Source organism: Anopheles maculipalpis, chromosome 2RL (assembly GCF_943734695.1).
Source record: "Anopheles maculipalpis chromosome 2RL, idAnoMacuDA_375_x, whole genome shotgun sequence".
NCBI lineage: Eukaryota > Metazoa > Arthropoda > Insecta > Diptera > Culicidae > Anopheles > Anopheles maculipalpis.
This window is the reverse complement of record NC_064871.1, coordinates 96,775,208-96,796,815: the sequence shown is the minus strand read 5'-3', so window position 1 is coordinate 96,796,815 and position 21,608 is coordinate 96,775,208. Positions and strand designations below refer to the sequence as shown.

The 21,608-nt window shown below is 46.5% G+C and overlaps 3 protein-coding genes across 3 annotated transcripts; 2 read left to right on the top strand and 1 right to left on the bottom strand.

Annotated features, from left to right (window-relative positions):
• Positions 1-1,074: 1,074 nt before the first annotated feature.
• Positions 1,075-10,773, top strand: LOC126567689 (uncharacterized). Its single transcript, XM_050223905.1, is given in 9 exon segments — positions 1,075-1,226; positions 1,520-1,733; positions 2,517-3,193; positions 3,195-3,272; positions 3,667-6,024; positions 6,146-7,053; positions 7,854-8,900; positions 8,971-10,678; positions 10,747-10,773. Coding segments are annotated over 9 exon segments (7,158 nt in total). The 5' UTR covers positions 1,075-1,085.
• Positions 10,774-11,809: 1,036 nt separating this feature from the next.
• On the bottom strand, positions 11,810-14,276 carry LOC126568712 (uncharacterized). Its single transcript, XM_050225230.1, has 3 exons — positions 13,182-14,276; positions 12,427-12,597; positions 11,810-11,996 (listed from the first exon to the last, which is right to left on the bottom strand). Exons 1-3 carry the CDS (start codon positions 14,107-14,109, stop codon positions 11,812-11,814), a joined length of 1,284 nt encoding a protein of 427 aa, XP_050081187.1. The 5' UTR covers positions 14,110-14,276; the 3' UTR covers positions 11,810-11,811.
• Positions 14,277-14,942: 666 nt separating this feature from the next.
• Positions 14,943-16,035, top strand: LOC126568435 (translation initiation factor IF-3). Its single transcript, XM_050224908.1, has 2 exons — positions 14,943-15,325; positions 15,393-16,035. Exons 1-2 carry the CDS (start codon positions 14,997-14,999, stop codon positions 15,835-15,837), a joined length of 774 nt encoding a protein of 257 aa, XP_050080865.1. The 5' UTR covers positions 14,943-14,996; the 3' UTR covers positions 15,838-16,035.
• The last annotated feature ends 5,573 nt before the right edge of the window (positions 16,036-21,608 follow it).

Sequence of the window (21,608 nt, the reverse complement as noted above, 5' to 3'; positions counted from 1 at the left end):
CTTCCCTTCATACCTTTCCTAAACACATACACACTTCCTCTCTTCAGCTTACCCGTGTCTACCACCCGATCGCACACATTCTATTCACACTTCCACTCCAAAACACCGAATAACCAACGCAACCCGAGTGAAACTTGTGCAAACTTTGCGTTGACAAATTATTGTTTAATTACTTTGTGATTGAATTATTATTCTTTCTGGTTCGCGTTACGTAGAGTTTTAATACAAAACCACCTTTTCAAAAGACACGCGGACGCACCAACGCAACGCACGTCCGTTCGCTTCAAGTGTTGCGAGAGAAAAAACCCAATGTGCTGCTTCGGCAACGCAAACCTGAGCGCGTGAGTGAGAGAAGGAAATCTCTCATCATTATAGTGAGTTGATATAGCGAGAGTGAATGTTCTATGTCACTCTTTTTCCCACAGTCGACCGGACAGTAAAAAGGAGGTCTAGCACAAGAGATATCTTTCTTTCTCTTTCTTTCTCACTTCACTATTGTGGTGAATTTATACAATTTTGCTCACTACAGTGAGAACAGATGAAATCTTCAAATTCTAACCGTTGTACACTTAGTTACTGACGTAGTTACTAAACTACAAAAGCAATTAAAACAGTGTTTGTTCTACGAGTGCAACGCAAGCCGAACAATTGCTTCAGAGGAGAAATTGTACGAGGAAATCGCTCACTAAAGACAGCAGGCTCTCTCACCTCTCAGCCTCTATCAACCTTGAATGTCAACTTCATCCTGCTGTCAACTAAACGTCAACAACAACCGAAGAAAAAAACACAAAAACTTTTTTAGACTGGAGAAAACAAAACGCCCGTGTCTGTCGTGTACCGTGATAAATTATCCTTTTTTACACTAAAAATGCCACAAAGCATTAAAAACTAGATAATTGACTTCTTCAGAAGCTTGTTGTGTTTAAGTGGTGTGTGTTTTACAGTGAAAAAACCAATTTGTATGCAGTTTTAAGATCACCTGTCTGGGCCGCTCCTAGGATGTCTTCCAGCAGTGCATATTGGGAGTGAAAATTTCTTGACCCAGCGTAAAATTTTGACACCAACCCCTTTGCTGCACCGAGAAAATGGCGCCGGGTTCGAGCAACAATCAAAACAATAACCGTCAGACGGGTACAAAGCCGAAATCGAAATCGTCGAAGAAAAATGCAGTTCCGCAGGAAATCGTTGCCCCGACCCGGAGGGACCAGCTCCAGCAGCAGCTAAATGTGAGTTGTTAAATGTTTGCACGCGTTGGCACGAATGCGCGCACACGGCTGATAGCTGGTCGTTAGGATTCGGGCAGAAATCGGACAGGTTAATTATAGAACGGAAGGGCCATACTTTCGCGCATCTCACACCAACCAGATGAGAAGCGCGAGAGCCGGACTCCGATCGTACATGTAGTAGCCAGTCTGTAGCAAATCGGCAAACGACGACGTGACAATTGCTGCAGCCAATGATCATCGGAAGCGTGCTTCTCTTTTGGATCGCTTTAGTGACAGTGTTTTTACTTCTAAAGGTACTCGTCGATTGGGCAAACGTTTCCGGCGCATCGTCGGTGGTGCCGAACAACAATTCTCAGCAACAACATCAGCAGCAGCAGCATTTCAGTGGCGCACAACAACCATCGACAAGTGGCCAGCAGCAGCAACAGCACCAGCAGCAAGGGCAGAACATTCTTCTAAAACCCCGCAACAATCGGACACCTGGTGAAGGCACCTGTTACGAAATCGGTAAGTGGAATCGGTTGTTTTTCTCTTCACTTTTAGCTAGGTGTGAATCATGTCTTCATCCAATTTTCCATGTTTGGTGTTTTCATTTCGATTCCGATGCCGACACCGACGTCATTGCCGGACCGAAAATACATCTCATCTCTAATTTGAATGACAAACCCGAGGCCGTGATGATTGGCCTCGTGGCCATTATCGATTTGGAACCTGCTTTCCTCGGAAACAACACCGGCGCGATATAGTTTTGTGGGGGATAAACTGTCGCACTTACAAGCGTTACAGGTTCCTCACACAGTTTCCAAATTTCGTTCAATGTCCGTTGCAAACCCGCGCTTATGATCTAAATTTAGCGTCATCTGCTTGCGTCAAGGTGTGTAACGCACCCCACAGAAAAACACACGATGACGCCCGGTGGCCTTCACGCCGGTACTATGTGCGATGGTGGTGTTAGGATAAATAGACGATCTTACCAGGGAGGTGAAGGAAAGATTTAGTATCTTTTCAGTATGTGAATCAACCCATTCAGTGGGATGATTCCACACTTATCAAGAAAGAGAATTACAGTCTTTGCCGCTAAATGTTGTCTCTTCACACAGAAGTTTTTGACTGCGTGCATCAATTTTTGATTCGCTTTCAAGACAAAAATTCCTGACTTAGAACCAAAATTTGACGGCAACAACTGTATTATCATTATCAGAGTAAAGTTTTTTTTCTGAATTACGATAGATAAATGTTTCACGAGTTTTGAATAGCTATTAATAGTCCCCTATCGTGCCCTCGTTGCAGATAATCTGTCGCTGCAAGATAACAGCCGCTACATACCGGTACGGCCAATCGTACGACGCAACCTGCTGAACGAAGGTGCCGGCGGTGATCAGAACGAACCGCACAACACAGCAGTCGGTGTAGTAATTCCGACGACGCCCAATTCCGCTCTACAGCAAACTTTTCGCATAAACGAGGGAGCATCAGCGAGTGGAGTCGCTGTTGGATCGACCCATAGCATTAACAATTTGCTTCATAGTGGATCGACCGGTGGCTCAACCGTAACAGGAGTTGTGCCGAAGCAGCAACACATCCTTAACCCTCTATTGCTTCTTCAGCAACAACAAAACCAAGCGGTGCAAGCAAGATCGACGTCCTCACCCTTGAGTTATCGTGTACCGGATGGTGCTTCACAGAATCAGCTAAATTTGAACAAAAATTCGAACCACCATCAGCAGCAGCAACAGCAGCAACAAAATCATCACTTACTCGCAAGTGCTGCCGTGCCATCGACTTCTTCCGGTTCGCGTTACGGTCCCGCTACGCTTCCGTTTAGCTCCGCCAGCGGTACGGTTGAGGATACGCTGAATCAGATTCAGGAGTACATCAAGCTGACCACAAATCTGATCTCATCTGTGCAGATAGATAACGTGAGTGGTGGTTTTTACAGGCGGAGAAGAAACCAGAACAAAGAGTGCAAGTATGGGAGACGAGAGTTGTTACTTTGTGCCGATTAACTCCGCCACGCTGGAGGACGTGCGGCACTCCGAAACGGAGGTGCGTTTATCCGGTTTACCCGTGTTACTGTGGCTTGTGTTGCTGTTGTTGTTTCGTGTGTGGAGTTGTGAAGCTACCTTAAAATGCTATAAGACTTTATTTTATTTAACAGCATGATGGTGAAAACCGTGTGAGAACGAGTTAAGCATCAGTACAGGATATTCCATCCAGAGGCATACGATTCCGTCGGCATTGCGATCTTTCGTCGTAAGCGAACGTCGAATACCTCTAGGTGGAACACCCTGCATTTTCCTAATACCAGCCGTTAATTGATGAATTAAAGCTCGATGTTCAACCCACTATTGTAACAATTCTCCTCCTTACTTACCTCTTTCGATGTTGTACTGCAAATGTCGTTTCCTTCATGTTAATTATTCCTTCTTTTACCTTGCAGCTGAACGGTGGACCAAGACCACAATCGGTGCAAAGCATTAGCACGAACCAATCGACAACGCCCGTTCCACCGTCGGCATCCTGCGACGAATTACGCTACCGTATGGAGTCTCAGTCGAAAAATATGCAAGCCCTCAAGGAACAGCAGGCTCATCTGCTCCGCCTGCAACAAGCAGCACGCCAGCAACTTCAGGAAATGGAATCAATCCGTCAGATGCATACGGCCAGTGTAGCTCCACCGATAGAATCTTTCCAAACGGTGGAACAGGTGCAGGATGGCATCGGTAGCATCATGGAGCGAATGCGTCTCCTTTCTACCTTCATTCAAAACCAGCAAGAGCTAAGCAACATGCTGGGCCCTGATAATGATGCTGATGTAATGGCGGATCAAGCAATGCTGCAGCAAAAGTTCCAGGAACTACGCGACAAGAAGAGTCAAATGCATAATCTCGTGTCGGAGTTGCAGACTTTAAATCTGGATGCAAATCGACAATTTGATGGTGAAGCTGGGACGGAACCGCGTAATGTACCGATCGAACTAACACACGCACCAGCAACCGCTTCCGATGCTAGGAATGCGACGAAAATATTCCTCAACGGTGCTGGAAGCACCATGGAAGGTACGAACTGTGGCGTAAACCCGGTGGCCACTGTGGAAGGAATGTCGGTACCGTCGCACCGTCAGATGATGGGTGACGAGCACCGTAACGGACAGGCCACCTCAACCACGGTGGACGAGGAAGACGATGAAGGACCGCTAAATGAGGAGGAAGCATCCGTTCTTACCGGCACGGCTGACATGTTGAACGATAAGATAAATGAGATAAATGCTATGAAGTCACAGTTGCGCCGGCTAAAAGAGATGATGGACACGGTAAAGCTGATCGAGATGAAAACGGGCCAAGAATCGATCGACGAAGAGGATGAGTACGAGGAGGAGGAGGATGCACCGGAAGAAGAAGAGGAAGGTGACGATGAGGACGAGGATGGAGCAGCATCAGCTGCGGCAATCGCCATACAACAGCATCAGCTCCGCCCCAGCAGAAGCCGTTCCCGGTCGATGAGTTCCGCACCGATTACGCTTCTTCCGAACGGCACTACGATCCCTAACGAGGCAGTAGATGGCTCGGAGATGTCCCAACAGGAGCGTGACCATCTCAACAAGCGTGTAGAAGCCCTCCAAGCGATGACACAGGATCTCCGCGAACAGGCTAAATCTATTGCAGCCGAAAGGGACCGTTTAAAGCACGCTCGGAACGATCTGCACAAACGTCGGAACAATGTGATGGAGTTGCAGCAACAGGCAAGTAATCAGGCGAGCGAAAAACTCACCAACCATGTGGCTTCGTTTGTTTCGATGGCTGGTCCAAGTGGACGTACCCCAGCTGGACCAAAAGAGCGTCAGCAGATGGAGTTGAAGGCGGAACTTGAGCAGAAAAAGCGTGAACTTGAACGTATCGAAAAGATGACGCAGACTATCAAGAAAAACACGGAACTTTCCCGTACGTCTGTTGGGGAAGGTGTGAGTGGTCATGAACCGTCGGTAGCTTCCCTTCCGACAGCGCCTGGTCCTTCGTCGGTAGTTTCTTCATCGGTTGAGTCGTGCAGTGGCGGTGCCGGATCGCACCATCGTGGTACACCATCCACGCACGTAACCATTCCACCAGCACCGGCCCCTTCAGCCATAAGCGGATCACTGCAGAACAACACGGCCGGTAGTAATGCGACCAACGGTTCGAAAACCAACTCTGCCGACTCGGGTGTTACGTCGGATATCTTTGCCAACGCGCAACTCGAATCGGCCAGCTATCAGTCGAGCAGTACGCGCAGTTTTCCACCACCGATGCCCGATATCTGCAATCGTAATGCGGCGACCGATCGATATCGGTTGAAGAGGAGCGAAATTGATGCGGATGGTGCACCGGTTGGTTCGGCTGGTGCTGGTCCTATTGGGCGTGATCATCGGGGATCTTCACCGTGGCCCGTGTTTGGAACGAGTGGTGGCGCTGGTGGACTGTCAAGCTCGAATACGGGCCCGCACAGTCCACACTACGGATTGCCATACGGAGCTGGGATGCACGATCTGTCTCATCATGCGGCAGCTGCCGGTGGTTATGTTGGTGTTGGAGGAGGTGTTGGAGCGTATGGAAGTAGCTGGAGCACGGGGGGAGGTCCGTACGGTGTGGCGGCTAATTTGTTGCCACCGCATGCTGCCACACCAAATACACCGCCCGATCCGATCGTCTTTCAACACATCATGCAAACGCAGCAGATGCTGATGAACTCGATTACGCAGTGTAATCAGTTGCTGTGGATTCAGCAGCGAGAAATCAACAATCTCAACAATGCTGTCCTGTTGGTAAGATATTCATTTTTGATCAGATGCAGAACGGTCTGAAGCAAACTATTCTAGCGTGATTTTTCATTTAACCATTATTTCAATGGCCTCCTACACTAATAATGCATATTCTTTTTTGCAGCTGCAAGAACGGATACTCGGCACAAACAGTAGCTTGTTGCTTCATGAAAACCTTGGCCCATCGATGGCGGCTACTACGCTGATAAGGGCAGAGTCAACACCACCGAACAATGGATCGAACGCAGCCACCACGGCCAGCAGCATGTACGCGCGGGCTCGTTCCGAACAACCGATGATGTCCCATCAGCAGCATCAGCAGCATCAGCAGCAGCAGCAACAATCCTCTCCCTACCATCATCCTCACTCCCATCTCCATCTGACCTCTCATCCGCAGCAGCAACAGCAGCAACCAATGCAACCACCTTTTACCCAACCGCCATACAGTCCGCTTGCTGCTACAATGGTGTCCCCACAGCAACACCCGCCAGCTTCCCAATGCCTCGCGAATCAATCCACGCAGCGTAACAATACTAACCCAATCGCCCAGGCCGGACTGCCGCCGAGTGGTGCCAATGTTGCCGGTCGGTTGCGTTCGAGTGTGCGTCCGCTTAACATTAACACGCTTAACAATGCGCTTTACGATGATCAATCCGGCGGTAGTGGTGGCGTAGGTGTTACGACCACCGAAGCCACTTCCGGCATGGCAAACGAGTACGGTGCCGGTTCGGTTGCCCCGAACATGATCAACAATCTGTGCAGTAGCGGTTCGCAACCGGCCACACCAACGCCATCTTTACTTGCTCAGCAGCAGCACCATCAGCAACAACATCAGTCCTCGTTGCGCTTTGGACAGAATTACAACAATCTGAACAACACGGTAAACAACAATCTCTCGAACGCAAACATGCAGAACAATCACAATCTGTACAACCAGCAGCAAGATACTTCCTCCCAGCAGCAAACCCAAGCCCTCAACAACCAGGTGCTGCCGGGAGTGAGGGCCAATAATTATTGGGATAACTTTCGCAGGTAACTACCGCCTGGTTTAGTGGCCATTTTTTATCATATTTCATGTTGATTAGATAGTGTATAATTTGTAGATTTGTAGTATAATTGTTTCAATTTTAATTTAAGATTTCGTTAGGGGAATATTTATTGACCCATCTGAGTTGCTATTGCTTATATACCCTGCTCCTGTTAGTCAAATTCAAACACATCCATCGTATCATTGATCCCTTTCGGTGCTTTTTCCTATCCAATCCTCTCGTTGCTGTTGTTTACTTTCCCATTTCCTAATTTTGGTGCTGGTGCACACCGTGGCGATGAAGAGAGAAACCCTATTCGGAAATGTTTTCGTTTGGTTTGAAAGCTTTTGAGATAGGGTAGAGATTTAGGGAAGCGGAAGCTAGTTCCGCTAACGCACTGTTTTGACACGAACCAAGGGTAAGTTTGTGTGCATTTTGTTTGTGTGAGTGTAGTTAGTGCTTTAAATATCTGAATGTGTGTTGTTGTAAAATTAATTTCTTATTAATCTGTTTTCTGATTCCTCCATTTTGATCAAATAACCCGACATTCTTCTCGCCTCAAATTTCTAAATGATTCTTTGTTCTAATAACTAATAAGATCATTGTTTAATCTGGAAACACCCCTTAGAACCTTGGAAACCCTTTCCTGGAAATTGGTAGACACTTGAAATGATTGAGGCTACATGCATGCAAGAAAAATAGGAGATTTGTCCGTATCTTCGTTTGCTATTGCTTATTTGTTCCTTTGTTACATTTAACTATTAGCATTTATTCCTAACGTATTTCGTTTTCCCATCATTGCAGCTACTCAAGACAAAATCTCCTATCGAGCAACAGCTGCAAAAGCAACGAAGAATCATGCTCGCAAAGTGGTAGCGCCGGCGGTGGTGGCAGTGGTGGTGGAGGTGGTGGAGGAGGTGGTGGTGGTGGTGGCACAGGAGGAGGAGGAGTAGCTGGATGTGGTGGACCGGGAGTTGGTGGAAGTGGTGGCAGTACAGGAAGCGGTGGTTCTGGGAATGCTGGCGGAAGTGGCTGTAATACGATAAATAATCAACTGCAGCGTAATAATAGTAATGCTTCGAATCAGTACATGAACAACCAGAGTAGCAACAAGTACCAGCAGTCGATCAATATTACTCGCAACAACTCTCTCAGCAATTCGAATCATGTGAACAGTCAGGAGTTGGATTCTTCTGGATCGCAACAGCTGTTGGGCTACCATCCGAATCAGGAACAACCGATCGATGATTGTAGTGGACAGGTTGTTGATCATCAGCGTCACCAGCATGGTCAGGTACCGGTACAGCAAACACAATTGCCTAACCTTGGCGGACACTCGATGCAAGGAGGAAGACACTCCCAGGAAGCGTATCAATCACAGGCACCGATTGCAACCGCTCGCCAGCAACAGCATCGTCAACAATCTCAACTAGTCGGATCGGGACAGTCAATTCAAACGCAATCAGCAACACATCCATACGCACCAGTTCCACAACAACCTTTACATCAGTCGGTTCCACCACAACAACATCATCCATCGACGAGTGGGATGGGAACTCAACAACATCAGCAACAAATCGCGGTACAACAGCAGCCACAGCACTCCCATCATACGCCCCTAAACCAGTCAAACTCATTAGATCTAGGCGATCTGCAATTCCACACTAATCCAATCAATTTGGGCTTAGCGAACAAAACTCATCCGAAAGCGAGTGGCCACAAGAAGTATCCACTGTCTTTGCGATCTTGCCGGGATGCTGGAGCCGGTGGGGAAGGAAGTAGCGGATGTTATGTGTCCGGTGGTGGAGACATGAATCTTGCATCCACCTGCACCTATCAGCACGATTCCAAGTAAAGTTTAGCTCGTCTCTGTAACTGAGCTCCTTTTTCTAATCGTTTCTTTTATCATTATCGGTTCCAGATCGACCTCGAAACTGTTCGAAGCACTCAAGGAAAACGTCTACCAGGAGGTGAAGAATCTCATCACAGCGAACGAATCTCGGCCTCACTTTCTGATACAGCTTTTCCGTGAGCTGCAACTGATCTCGTCTGATCCACTGAGACAGCGCACGTTGCAGTCGATACAGGAGCTATACAATCGGTACATTGAATCCACGCTGCAGGAAGAAAATCATGTCAACAATGTTGGAAGCAACAATTTGTTGGCCTCTAGTGGACTTTCCAATATGCCGGAAGGAGTCAGTTCTGTTGGGGAAGGAATGGCCAACATCAGTGAACCAAGAAATACTCCACCAAGGGATACAAGGAATGAAGAAGTTGCTGTGGAGCTGGAGGTAGTTCAAAACTACACCAATCTTCGTCAACAGCAGCAGCAGCAACAGCAGCAACAATATCACTACATTTCACCTAATGGAACTGACCTGCCGGGAGGACAAAGCTCTTCACCTGGAGATGGAATAGGTTCATCCTTGCCGAACGCTACGACATCCAGCAGCACTCCACCGGGTGCTGGACGTCGACATTCGGCAACTCGACCCCTAAACCAAGAGCAACTCGTCCCTATTGCAGTGGCCAATTCGGAAATCATTAACATAATAATGGGCGATATCGTGTCGGTGATAAATTCGGTCGATTACATCAACGATTCGGTGCTGTTTAAGATTGCCGGGGTTATCTGCAACCATGCGGCTGGTGGTGCACCGGTAGACTACGGACAGCCGGTAGGTGATGCCGGACAGCAGCAACACCATCATCACCATCACCACCAGCATCATTATCATCATCATCTTTCCCGTGCAGGGCAGTCACCGGCGGCATCGTTGCTGGCCGCTGCTTCCTTCCTATCGGCGCAAGGCGATGAACAGCAGGGTGGCGTTGCACCGGAGCTGGGCGGTGGTGTTGCTGCCAACGCCGGAGGAAGTGTCGGAGGCGACGTGTTTAGTCGGGAGGATTTCTTGCGCCATCTTGAAAGCTGGAACCGTACCGATAAGGATGAGTTTATTTCCAATTTGGAGAACTTTTTGAACAATATACTCCTACGGTCGTCTGCTGTGGAGGGCGAAGAAGGGGAGGAAGAGGAGGACGCAATTACGGGAGGTCCTGTGATTGGGGGTCAGCAAAACCAGACCTACGGTGATGAGGTACAACCGCCAGAAGCGAGCTATGAAGGTGATGTGAGCGAAAATGCTCTTAATGGAAATGGAATGGCACCATTTGCTGCTGGAGAGCAACGGCCGCTAGAATCTGCAGTAGTCGTCAGTTCAAGCTCCTCCAACGCTGTTTACTCCTCGACAACGTACGATTTGGCTGAAGCTGATCAGGTGTGCGATATGGACAATTCCACCGGAAGCTTGACAGCCGTTGCTGCCTCTGTCGGATGTGCTAGTGGAACAAATTCCACGATGGAACATCCATCCGGTGGTGTTGGGTCCAACTTTGATGATCGCTGGACCGTCGTGGTGCAGAAGAAACCGGTCACGGAAGAACAAACGGCGGCAACACAACCTCGGATGGGGGGAATGCAACAGCAACAGATGAATGGTGGTCCGAGTGGAACCAATGGAACCGTACCACCAACGGGTGCACCGGGTGGAGGAAACAATGGAAATAATATCAACAATAACTGGCAGTCTGAAGAGGTCGCTGACGAACATATGGAGCAGACCGAGGTATAGCAACTCTGGTAAAATATCATATTGAAACAGGTTTCTCATTCCGTTTTCTCTTATCTTTTTAGGAACAACACCGTTCGTCTTACTACTAAAGATTGTGTCGAAAAATGTAAGACTTTTCAAACCCTTTCAAGCTCCACGTGATGGTTAGGATATGGCTATAAAAATAATCGTCGACTCATATAAAAACAACCCAACAAAATATACCCAATGCATCCGTATATCCGGTAATACTTCACAAAATGCAGAATTTAAGTAACACGAAAAATAATATACAAGAACATATATTAGGTGCTGCAACTATGTTCTCTGTGGTAATTTTTTGTATTGTATTGAGAATCCATTCCCGTGAGAATTCTGGTCTCTGCGGTCTCTTTTAGTTCTCTCTATTTCTCCTGTATTTATTAAATTAATTACAAAATTGAATCGGCGAAAACTCGTACATTAGTTAATGTGTGTTTTATTTTCTTTATAACAAAGAATAAACACTTAAGCACACGGAACACGTAGAAATGGTCAATTGAGACAACACTTTCCCAAACATATCACACTACAAAGATCATCATCTACGGCAAAATGGGGGAGCAGGAGGGGGATGATATCGTGAGTTTTTTTTCTATACTAATAAAGAACCTCTGGTTCTTGTTGCTACTAAGCCTAATTGTAGTTTTGATTGTGTAATTCCTGAAAGAGTTTGAAAAATATGCACTAGAAAGTATTAAAAACATAGGAATTCTTCCCACTACCTCTCTACAGTCGAGCTAGTCGCACATTCATGTGCCTTTTTTCCGTCCGATATTAGTTTGTTTCTTCAAAGCCTAAAACTATAGTTAAGTACACTTTCATAGCACTTTTGTGTTTGTGTTTTGTGTGGAGGTGCATGTGCTCCTTTACATACTAGAATCCTTTAGTAGTCCTATTCCTTAGTATAGAGTCATTAAAAAGGCATACTCCTACGGAAAGCTATTACAAGGGGGAAGGGGTTTTCCCATCCCATTTTGTAGGTACATCGTAGAACGTAAGGTGCAGTCAGGATTGGAGTGGAGTCGACGAACGTTGGATGGGGCGATCCGATACACGTAAATGATACTTGAAATCTGCCTCAATCTTTAAAAAAGGCGATAGTAAGGTTACTTTCCTACCGGTAACCAGCCACCAGTACCGTGCAAACTGTGGAACAGATCCAGATCGCCCCCGAACCGACCAGCCGGAAGCCGATGAGCACGCGCATGAATGGGCATCAGTTTCGTCACGGCGCCCTCGCAGTCATCTCTAGCATCGATGGAGCTGTTCAACCGTACATCCCTCCTCTGAACTTAACGCGCGCGTTTTTAAATGTGTGTTGGGAGTTGGGGGGAGGGTGTGGCGATTTAAGTTAACCAAAAAAAAAGAAAATGAAAGAGAAAGAAGATAACTAAGTGAAAGAAGAATTTACAGAAAAGGGAGTGTTTTTTTTTAATTAATAAAATAGTTAGTAACAAGACAAAGGAAGGTTTTGAGCCATGTGGAAGACGGATGTAGGTTACGTCAACAAAGGAGGGAGTTACAAGGCGATCGGTCCGTGAGGTAAGCGTCATCTGATTAACATGTCCGGGTCTTCATCTCGGTTCTCTCTTCTTCAAAAACTTGCTCTCAATCTCTATGAGATCATCCTCGCTTCCGTTTTCGTTCGGTCCGTCGGTCAATCCTGCCTCGCTACTAGATCATATGAGACATCATACAGCGACTAGTGTCGAAATATTTACTCTTGCTTGTCGGCTGCTGTCCGGCGGGATGATGTACGTCGACCGCATGGAATCCATTAGCGTTCGGTTGCAGCGTCACGGCGGGATGTTGCTGGGCGGGCTGCTCCTGGCATTCCATCTCGTCGATGGCCGGGCTATGTACTTCTGCCTGGTGCTGCTGCAGGTACGATACTATAAGGGTGCACGGAGGCAGAAACCACCGGATAAGAGAGAAGAGGTATGGGGCACATTTTAATTTTCATTCCATTATGGATCTGTGTGTGTGTGCCTCCTGTGTGTTTGTGAGTCAGTGTGCGGCATTACACCGTTACACTCCCACACAGGGTATGGCCAGATATTTAAAGGAGACGCAAAGTCAGAAATAGCTTCAAGCGTCTTGCGAGATGGAATAAATTTGGATGCAATACACTGAGTGGCGTAAATACGGTTCTACAATAATACACATTTTTGCTGAAAAAATCGAACAAATTTCTGATTTACTTATAGATAGACCTGTCACTTCAAAGTGTAAAAACGCAGTGTCCAGCATTGAGTGACAGGTACTATAAGTGTTTTTATCATAATGGCCAACCGTAATGGGTCTTTTGTACACATTTATCACACAATTATAGCACACACTGTACACCATGAGTAATGAGCATTGACTGAACGGAACCTAATTGGAGTTGTTGCAATTCGGGTTATTTTTGACGGTAGAGTATTCATCTTAAAATTAGCATTATGACATCACTGCAATTGCAGTTGCATTTACGTACCTCCTCCCACCGCGTTGTTGTTTCCAGCAAAAGATCCATTCGTTGGCGCCGGAAAAATCACCGGTTCCGGGTCGGTTTTTCGTCGTTTCGGATGCTGATGTCCGGCCACGGCCAGCTGTACATTGGTGTCCATTTCCTCATCCTCGGGCTGATTAAGTTCTTTACGCTTTCGGGGAGTCTGTTGCACTGCAAACGGTTGCACATGGAAAATCCCTTCGTCGTCGTCACCGTTGTTGTTGTTATTGTTATTGTTTTGCTCGCCGGCATCCGTATTACAGCTGATACGGTGATGGGGGTGCTGGTTGCCATGGAAATCGATTGCCGACAGGTGACCGTTGACATTTGTCGTTGTTGCCGTGGGGTGATTACTGTTGACGGCACCCGGAAGAACGTTGTTATTGCTTGAATGTCCCTCAATATCTGCACCGCCACCTGTTGCTGCTAGCGATGGGACGTATCCGTAGTAACCATTGGATGAGCCGTTGAAGTAACCGACTGGTTGGAAATCGTCGCACATGGCAACGGCTCCACCAAAACGATGGTACTGCTGTACCGACAGCTGTTGTTGCTGTTGGGAATGCGCGGTTGGTGGTGATTGAACCCGCCCGAAAGGGCAATCACCCACGTTCATGTTTCTACCGCTAGCACCACCAGCACCAACACCACCACCGACACCAACGCCACCACTGACCGTTTGGTGCTGCTGCTGCAACTCGTGATGGTACGCCGCGGTCAGCATGTCGGTAATGCTCATGTCGTTCGCGGAGGTGTTGCTGTTGTTTCTTCCGGGTGGGGGTGCAACAACACCACCAGCGGACGAACCGATAGCGGTTGGGAAAAGCCGATTCTCGTTTCGATAGAACGATACGCTCTGATCGTTATCCAGCGGCAGCAAGTACGACGCACTGTTATAGCTCGCAAAAACCATTTTGGTTACGTGTGAGAAACCTTTGCCTATTGCGGGGAGAGCAGGAAAAACCCGCCTCGCAACCACTTGTACCGCGCGTCTGCACAGTGGTGGGGGAGGGCGAACGAATGTTTTCGCGTTCGTTGAACCTGCCGATCGATTGTGTGCACACGCGGGAATGCACTGTGTACGCACGGACGTACGGGGTTCTCGTTTTGGGGTCGTTTTTCGTTCGATACGTTGTGGATTAATCACGATTCGATCACAATTTGCGGATCACCAAGCGAACTAGCTTTTTACCGTGCACAAGAAATAACGAGAATGCAAAAAAAGTGCATACATACGAGGTTGGACAATGACGGTGGCTTGTCAGGCGACGGGTTGCGCAAATATCTCACTTTTCTTGCGGAACACTTTGCTAAAAAGCCACACGCGCACTTTCCTGACACTAAAAACTTATCAGCAAGAATGAAATTCTACAAAAACAGTCGTTTTCAACTGCTTATCCAAGTAAATTATTGAATTACGAGAAGAGCCTTTCGAACTCATGCAAAACATGGCCGCCAAAAGCCTGAACTGACAGGATTGCCGCGCATGTGTGTGTCGAATGCCAAACGTCAAACGATCACCTGTCAAATTTGAAATACATTGAATAAAATGTATACTTTCTTGGTTTGTATTCAATTTATTTGATTTATTATTGCACATTTACTATCTTTAATTATTTAATTCCACGCTCCGAATCGCAAAACACGATTTTGAACCTCTTTTTCAACGATTCTACTTACTTGAAAAAATAGCTCCCGTCAATGTTTTCGTGCAATGCGGATCAAAACAACATCAGCTGTTTTTAGTGACAATTTACAAAACTACTCTTCAGTGCACGACGCAAAACAAAACAAATCGAAATGAATTTTATCACTCGAATAGTGGGCTCACAGTTTCGCCAGGTGGTTTTAAAACACCCACCTGTAAGCTGGCAAAGAGTCACGGTGGTTCCAACACAAAATGTGCTGCGCTACTCTACGAAAACAACGAAACCACCGGGACCCGGCACGGGCAGTGCTGGCAGCACCAACAAGAAGTCGAAAACAGCACCAAAGATAACCCTTATTTCGTCAGACGAATCGATATCGATAGTGAATCTGGACGAAGCGGTCAAAATATCTAACCGGCGTAATTTGAAGCTGGTAAAGATAACCGACCTAGACACAAAGACGCAGCGCCCGGTGTACAGGTAAGGTGGATCGGTTTTTTTTAAAATATTCTCTCGCTCCTGACAATACCACTGATATTTGTTTCAGGTTGATGACCGGTTCGGAATACCTAAACGAAGACCTTAAACGCCGCGAAGAGAAGAAAAAAACCAAACAGGATGCTTCCGTCAAGGGCGACAAGCTGCTCACGATTAGTGCGCGTATAGCAGAGCACGATCTCGCCTCGAAGATACAGAATGTCCTGAAATGGTTAAACAAATCGTACGAGGTACGTGTCGTGGTTACCGGCGATGGTGCTGGCAATAAGGCCAAGCAGGAAGACATCGCGCAGCGCTTCGAGGCGTGCGTAAAGGACACCGGCAAAATAGTGCAGAAACGTCTCAGGGAAAACGATTTACGGTTTAATATTACTCCAACCGGTGGCGCAACGGCTGGCAAGAAGGGACTGCTAGACATGAAGGAAGCACCGAATGGGTTGAATGAAAGCCAAGCTGCCCGGGGATTTCACACGCGGAGCTGCCTAATGGCGTGACAATCACAGCGAGGGGACAGAGAGACGCAAACGGCCACGAAACGGTACAAGGTGACGGGATGTGTTGCCTTCGTTCTGTTCGCAAAGTACGCTTTCTGGGCCTATCTACTCAGGGGCGATAGATGACTCGCAGGTGGGCGGGCTTTTCGTTGTAAAGTAAGGTAAGAAATAAAGTTAGCTAAAATCTAGATTAAATAACGGCAATATTTTTATTTTAAATATTACACACTGCATGGTAATCCGAAGCGAATGGGAGAGAATTGATGTTTGAACTACTGTTTGCTATTATAATCCACCTCTCCAGCGTGACTGATCAAAATCCACCGGCCAGAAGCTAATTAGTGTGAAATAAAATTAGGATCAAGCTTTACAAATTCCCGTCACAGCCCCAACAAAGAGCGTATCGCGTTACCAACCGAAAACGAGTGCACCGACAGCTCGCAATCCCAATTGAATTATTCAATTGCATTTCAATCGTATCACACGCAACAAAACCTACACATATGCTGTACCACCGCAACCGGCATTCGACAGCTGTCCCTGAAGGGAAGAGATATTTGTGTGAGATTTTTGCAATTGCATTATTCATCTCCCCCTGCACCGAAGCCAGTCGAACTCTAATGGCGGTTGGTGCGGCTCCCGGTGCAATGATGCGGTTATTTGAAATCTATTCTCCAACAGCATCACCGAGCAGCACTCCCGCGGATTACTCCGACTAACTGACACGAATGGGACATTAACTGGGGACCATAAAAATGTACCGAAATAACCTTTTTTTTTTCCTCCCGGGCAGTAAATTTCTGTCGGGAACGGAATAATCTCACTTATCTACTGTATCGCTGCAAACGCAATAACTATTGTTTGCGTTGAGGGAAAGTCCCGGTGTGCCTGACACAATACAATTGCACATTCGCCACTCTAATGCATCCTGTTTGGAAGTATTGTTTTTGTTTGTCGGTTCCTTGCCGTTCAATGCAATTTTACTACCGAAACTCCGGTGCGGTTGGTGTTTCGGGCCGGAGAGCAGAACCCAATAGTATAAAAAATGCAAAAGGATTTCCGTTCCGTTCTTTTTTGTTGAACGAGGAAGTCGTTCCGGACCGGGCCTCCCAGGAAACGTGGCTGCACATTCATTCTCTATGCATTAGAAAATCTATGTTTTATGGGTCAATTAAACAGTCCGAAAAGCACCGCCCTCAGTCAGCCATTGTGGAGCACTTTCTCGTTACTGGGGACTGGGGCATGCGAGCAAGAAGGGGTAGAAGAGAAAAGGCTGAAAGTCTCGGTAGCAGCCTTATAAAAGAGGACAAATTCGAATGGGTTTTATGCAATTCGTGCAATAATAAACATTTTATGCTGACTACCAACTTCAGAAGGCAGTTAGATCTGTCCACAAAGAGACTACTGCCGACAAACGATTGGCTTAAATTAAATTACCCTCAAAGCAGACAAGTCAGCACATTCAGCATTTCCGTGTCAAGTAGTGGGACTCGAATCCGTTTGTTTCCGACACCGGTTAGGCTTCTTTGGACGTTCATCTTCCTCTTCCGGTCAAGCAGAAGGCCTTTCACCGGACGCCGTCAGGCGTGAAAGAAAGTCCTATTGGCAGACATTAAAATTGTCCTCGCAAGCCTGAGGAACGTTGCCAGGTTGACTTGGTTGGCGATGCTTGTCACGTTTGCACGTGAACAATTGCCGGGAACCGGTTGTGGTGATTAAGCGGCGTAGGAAGAATCGCAGTGAACACACACCCGTTCAGCTGGAATGATTAATACGACTTCTTCGGGTTTTTTTCCTGCAGTACCCAGAGACAAGAAAAACATTTCGGAACTCTTTAGCCAAGCAAGGCTGGGGCTTGGGTTATTTTGAGAAGAGGTCCTCCAGTTCCTTATAATAGGGATTGAATGTATCAAAACTCACATAAAGCAAACGACCAAACGACTTTACCGCCGTAAATCGATCTGTGGCAACTTGTAGTAGATACTTGGAAATTAATTTCATTCACCACGCTTTTATCTTGGCTCTGCCAAATGGCAGACACGAGGATCCGAAGCATCCACGCGCATAATACACCCGGACTGTGTGAATATTTGATTAAAATACTTGCTCCCCGTCGGAAACGGAGTGGAGCACTCCGGAACATAGACAATCATTTATGTGGTCGGATTTTTTTTTGCGCCTCGCCGGGCCGGCTAGACCACCATTATTAGAAGGGAAAGATAAATTTTGCCCAACCCAGCAGCAGCAGCAGCAGCAGTAGCACCAACTTACTGACAACAGTTAAAATATTCAATTGCGAAACCACAAACTTGGCCGGGTGGAATATATTCCGGGGTGTCGGGCAAATCTAAAGAAAGTATAACGTTTGCTAAGGAAATGTGTATCATCTTGCGTTAGGCCGCAGATGGTTTTGTTGCCTAGTGGTGTTGGTGTTTGTATGAAGACACTTGCCGAAATGATGACTGCCTTAAAAGTTGCTGAATTCTAAGATTCCTTTCGCTTTTTCCCGCTCCGGCTTTATCCAGAAATATCTCCCCCCCCCCCCCCCCCCCCCGAAATTATGCCCGTTCAAAATCCTGGGGCCCGTTACGCTCTGATTCGTCGTCTGACTTTTTTGATGCCTGATGTTGCAGCCTCGTTCGGTGGCCATGGTTTCGTGATCTTAGATAGAGAAAAGAAGGCAAAATGCTAATGTGAAGGATCTGCTGCTTAGAACAGGACGAACAGAAAACCTTACGGGAAAGGAATTCATTTGTTGCTTTTTACGCCTTATAAACTTTTTCCATTTCCAACGTTTCGCCATTGGATGGCAAAGGTTTTTCATTACCGGGTTTCTTTTGCCCTCCATTTCTTTTTCCAGTGCTCGCTCACTTGCTTGCTGCTTCTTCATGGTGATGTTTAACATTAATTATGAGCTCCAGATCAGTTGGCATCTAGCTGGGATTTATTGTACGGCCAAGACCAACCTCCTGCGAGTGGGAAAGCATTCATTTTTCCGGCATATTAGGCCCGCAAGGAATGCTTCCAAAAGGAGTGTAGTAAAGTTAATGATACTTTTATCTTTTGCCCTTACGCTGTATGAAGGGAAGAAGTATCCTTGGACGGACGCCCAGAACGGTCTCAATGTCTCATCTTTGCCGGGTGCGTAAGCCGGTTGTCTATTGTCGGATTCCGCAAAGGATCGTTTAGTAACGCCACTTGGGCAGCGTAATGAACGCGTTATTTTTATATGCCACTCTGCACTTTACTTTAAGGCCATAAACCCCGTCACGTAATGTGCAAAAGGGAGAGTGTTGCACGAAATTGGAAATGGAATAGCTTTTCGTCAAATGCCATACCGCACGGCACGGCGTGGAAGTCTTTGGGCACAAATCAAACTTTATGTCCCAAGAAGATGGGCGGACGATCTCGTTAACGGGACCCACGCATTAGACGATGGAAACATTCACTTTTATTGAGTTATTCTTCGCATTGGCATGAGTGCTTGGGAACCGATACATCTTTTGCACGCGTCTACCGATGCAGTCTTGTGAGTTGATGTTTTCTTGTCCCGACAATCGACGATGGTAACTGGTTCGTCTAGTGAAGAGAATAAGCAAACATGAGGCTCTCCAGCTCTTCCTTCTAACTCATTGCGAAAGATCCCTTCGAAAGGATGCTCGTTCCATACCAGGAAGCGATGAAAATTAAATGATAACATTCCGACAGTGTCAATACACAGCCCAGAAACAAGTGCGTATATCGTCAAAGTTGTTAACGCTACGTACATGGAATCGTAAATGAAGCGTGCGCGGATGCTTCAGGACTCCATCCAGCTAAACACGAATGGGATGTTTGTAGGGGTTTGTTTCAACATTTTTATCGCTCCTTCTTCTGCTGACAGGTTTAATGGCGGGCTGTGGGTGGGTGTTGTCGGGGCGTATTGATTGTTTATGGACCGTAGCCATTGAGTACGGCCATCTGGTGTTTCTGGTGACAAGGACATTAATGCCACGCTATTTACTTTTATGTACTCACTTGAATGATGAGGTCGATGAAATATCGGTGCATTGATAGGGAACCATTAGTGGAAGAGAGCTTCAGAAATTCTAGAAACTTTGAAGCAAGAGCGCGGCATATCGACGAGCTGATTTGTACTAATCTTCCAATTACATATAATCGCGAGCAGCTGTAATCCACCTGCAGGCAGCTTTAGAACTCTTGTGCATGCAGTCTTTCAATTGAAAATATCAAAACAGTCTACCTTTAGTTCATTTGAAGCATTTTCCACACAATACTACTTCAACGAAAGCTTCCACTCAAAACCGTAAACTAACATAAATCAGCCCACGCTTAAAACTGATCCCAAATGGAACAAACAAAGTACAAACCATCTGCCAAAACAACGCGGGTGGGATAATTTTGGAACAAAACCGAACCATCTATTGTTACTTTCACCGCATTCAAGTAACAAAGTAAGACGTACATCGTACTACACCGCGAATGAATCACGTTTAATTAGCACATAATTTCAGTCAAGTTGTGTCGTAAATAATGGCTGCCACGGTTCATTCTACCGCACCGGAGTCATTTGGCGCCTAAAGGTAGGCTATTTTATGCACAAGCAGTAAGTGGGCTGGATAAATTTTGTCTTCTTTTGTGTACGCTGCCACGTGTTGGTAACGATTACCACAGCGTTACCATGGTGATCTCACTGACGGAAGGTTGATATGCGTAAGGCGCAAGGTATGTTTAAATTGCGTTAAAACAGAACCTGTCGGATAAAGTCTACGGGCGGGAGAATCCGGTCAGGGAGGGCACTTTTAATTTACGACTAAAAAGTTCTTCCCTTAAGATTTCTGTTTTACTTTTTTCATCTGTACTTTTATTATTTATTTATCCTTACACCGAGGAGGATGATCTTGTTTAAACGGTGGCGGTAAGGGTTCCGGTAGAAGTTTCCGTAATTAGGATCTCATGAAAAAACGGCTCCCAACGCACATTCATTTAGCACATCCGTTTGAGGCTCTCTTCCTGACCTTTCATCATCAGGCTGTCTGTATCCGTGTCCTTGTGTGTCGAATTTTTTACACGTTGCTGGGAAGAAGCGCTGGGTGCAATATTTTACGACCACCATGCCGGTTAGTACACTTATATTTAGCTTTGATTTACCGGTAAGCTTCCACGTAAACACCTTGACGTGTGCTGCAGGACATACCGGTTGCTCTCGCAACCGGCGACTGTAGATGACGTGAGTAAAATACTTCCCCCTGTTGTAGAAGAAGGATTTGCCTTCAGCATGCAACGTCTGGTTCAGTCTGGTAGAGTAGCATCTTAGCTTCCCAGATCAACCGTAAGGTTAAAGGCATCTCACCGGTCGTTGCCTGCCACTGTAATCACTCCGGATACACACCGGAAGGAAGGATACAGAACAGGACATACGATAGACCGCACAACCGCAAAAAAAACCTCTGATCTAGCTACGGATCCCGGGGATCGGGAAATTTCCATCAAATCTAATTTATTTTACCGTCAACAGCTTTTTGTGTTATTGCACCCACAGGGTAATAAAAGTGGATCATCTTTTTCACCCCCCGGTATCGTGCAGACACACCACCTTCACCTACACGGGGTATGACTAGGAAAGGTTTGGTTTTATGTTTGCGAAAGGGAGGGAAAATTGAAGAAAGTGCTTGGCAACGTGATGCACAAGCATTCCACAACAGTGCCAGCGAGTAAAATGATAAATAAAAATGAAGCAAAAAGAACGGTGTACTTGAAAGTAAATTTGG

Excerpts from the sequence above, each read along its gene's own strand:
- LOC126568712 (XM_050225230.1), bottom strand. The coding sequence starts at position 14,109 with ATGGTTTTTGCGAGCTATAACAGTGCGTCGTACTTGCTGCCGCTGGAT. Across the intron at positions 12,598-13,181 it reads CAACAACGCGGTGGGAGGAG|TATCGTACCTGCAGCAGCAC; the intron begins GTACGTAAATGC and ends GCACCCTTATAG. Across the intron at positions 11,997-12,426 it reads ACAGCAGCCGACAAGCAAGA|TTCAGAGGAGGGATGTACGG; the intron begins GTAAATATTTCG and ends GCGCGCGTTAAG.
- LOC126568435 (XM_050224908.1), top strand. The coding sequence starts at position 14,997 with ATGAATTTTATCACTCGAATAGTGGGCTCACAGTTTCGCCAGGTGGTT. Across the intron at positions 15,326-15,392 it reads ACGCAGCGCCCGGTGTACAG|GTTGATGACCGGTTCGGAAT; the intron begins GTAAGGTGGATC and ends TATTTGTTTCAG.